The sequence below is a fragment of the Meleagris gallopavo genome, unplaced genomic scaffold (genome assembly GCF_000146605.3).
Source record: "Meleagris gallopavo isolate NT-WF06-2002-E0010 breed Aviagen turkey brand Nicholas breeding stock unplaced genomic scaffold, Turkey_5.1 ChrUn_random_7180001956442, whole genome shotgun sequence".
Classification (NCBI taxonomy): Eukaryota; Metazoa; Chordata; class Aves; order Galliformes; family Phasianidae; genus Meleagris; species Meleagris gallopavo.
Window position 1 is genome coordinate 20509 of NW_011216978.1, and position 2052 is coordinate 22560.

Consider the following 2052-nt stretch of genomic DNA (forward strand, 5'->3'; position numbering starts at 1 on the left):
GTATTGAAAGATACAGTGATGACACAAACTGGCTCTCTTTGCCAGCCAGCCTCAGAGCTTTGGCACAAGCAGAGCTCTCCTCTCCTTAGTGCTCTCTCGTGCCTACTCCAACCTCAAACTTCTCCGTCGCTCCTACCACTCACTCTTTCCCCTGCTGCCCAGGACGCACGTATGCACATGCCAATCCAAATCTAGGTGCAGGGGGTGAATGCTGGGACCACTTCTGCATTTCAGATTGCTTAGTTTCTTAATTGAAAAATTGCTTGATTGAAATTCCGTGAATTTAAGAGAGAAATCCCGCAGAAATGGATCTGGGGCTTCTGTTTGATGGCAAATTGAATCTGAGTTAACAGTGTGCGAAAGACAGTGAAGAGAATAGAGAGCAAAATCTCTAAGTTTGTTCAGCCTAGAGGAGAGGAGACTGTCTCAGGTGAGTTCTTTTGGACACCTTTTCCACCCTGAGACCTCCACACATATACATACAATACATACATATGTTCAAGCCACTGAGCAGTGAGAAGCTGGGGAGGGGCAAATGTTGGTCAGGTTGAGCTCCTCCTGCTGCGTTCTGGAGATGACAGGTCTGGAGATGATTTGCACGGCCAGCTCGTTGGTTGGGAACCAGGAATGGACACGGTGGGAAGAGAGTGGTGTTAAAGCATTGAAATGCATCAGAAGGCCCAGAAAAGCATCACAAAGCCACAGCCAGGAAGCTTGGGATTATCATGAACAGCATCCAGGATGCTAGAGATTATTTGCTCCCAGACCAAATGGTAGCAGAGCACTTGCTGCAGACATCCCAAAGCCAGACAAAATGGGAAGAAACCCAGAGCTCTGCTTCACGCACCCCACAGCCTCAGCGTTGCAAGCTGAGGTGCCTTGTTGTTTGTTGCATTCATCCCAATCTGTGTGAATGAAGACTCCACAGGCAGTCAAGGCGATGATTGAGCACGAGTGTGCTTTTATTATTATGTAAAAGACAGGAGGGCGTGAGAGGTCCAGAATAAAGATGGGACTCATCCTCTCTTGTCATGGAGAGAGCAACTCAGAGCTCTCAGTGCTGCTGTCTGGTGCCTGGCACTGGAGGGCTGATGGTAAGTCCCCTTCCAAGAGGCTCTGCTCCTCCTCACTGATGCTGACCTGCTCCTGGCTGCACTCAGCCTCTGTTTGGGATGGGCTGCCTTGCAGAGACACTGGGTTACAAGCCAGGCTGGTGACTGTGGTGTCTGGCAGGCTCAGGTCAGCATCCTCAGCTGAGCCGGGAGAAATCAGAACGTGAACATGGATGAGCTCCTTCTGTCCATCACTGTTGTTACACAGAAGACTGCTGTTGGAACTGCAGTGATTCGTGCTTCCTAGGAGCTCTCCACTGATGGAAGCACGCAGTGCATCAATGCTACTTGCCCTGGGTCTTGTGGGTTGGCAAGGGCTCGATTCACCTAGAAAGGATACACAAGGATTAGTGTCAAACTTTCACAAGCTGAATTATGACAGTGGTTCTTGGTCAGGGGTGAACTGAAGCTGTTAGGCAGGGGCTTGAACGCTAGAAGGAGATACAAGCGCACTGCAAGCTTGAATTCTGTGTTCCTGAAAAGCAGGGTTTTGAAAGCTGGATTTGCACCCTTACCTGCCAGGACTGCGACTTCTGTTTCTGAGGGCTCCCTGGCATTGTGCTGCAGGTGGCGTTTGGTCCCAGAGGATGGTTTTCTGCGCCTGAAGCAGCAACACCAACATCCAGCTGGTGATTCCTTCCTTGTGCTGGCTGCATTTTGTCTGGAGAGAGAAAAGAGCGAATGCTGTGAGTCGTGCGTGGTACAGGGTGAGGGAAGAGCTGCACTGAGCTCTTGGCAGCAGTTGTTTGTTCCTAGCACTGCCTGGTTCCTGCAGAAACACAACTTAGGAACTCTCTCTGTGTCCAACAGTTGAGGATAGCTCCATTGCTATAGCTCGGCCTGACGTCAGGCACCACACCCTGAAATCTGGAAAACTCCACCATTAGCCTAACTTAGTTTCTGCAAGTTTTGGCACTTGAACTAATGCGGGGGGAAAAAA

The 2052-nt window shown here is 50.1% G+C and overlaps 1 protein-coding gene across 1 annotated transcript; it reads right to left on the bottom strand.

Moving 5' to 3' along the window:
• Positions 1-939: 939 nt before the first annotated feature.
• Positions 940-1940, bottom strand: LOC109365141 (rho GTPase-activating protein 32-like; the record flags this gene model as incomplete). Its single annotated transcript, XM_019611817.1, has 2 exons — positions 940-1439; positions 1628-1940. Coding segments are annotated over 2 exons (723 nt in total), but the record flags the coding sequence as incomplete, so codon positions are not given.
• Positions 1941-2052: the final 112 nt, after the last annotated feature.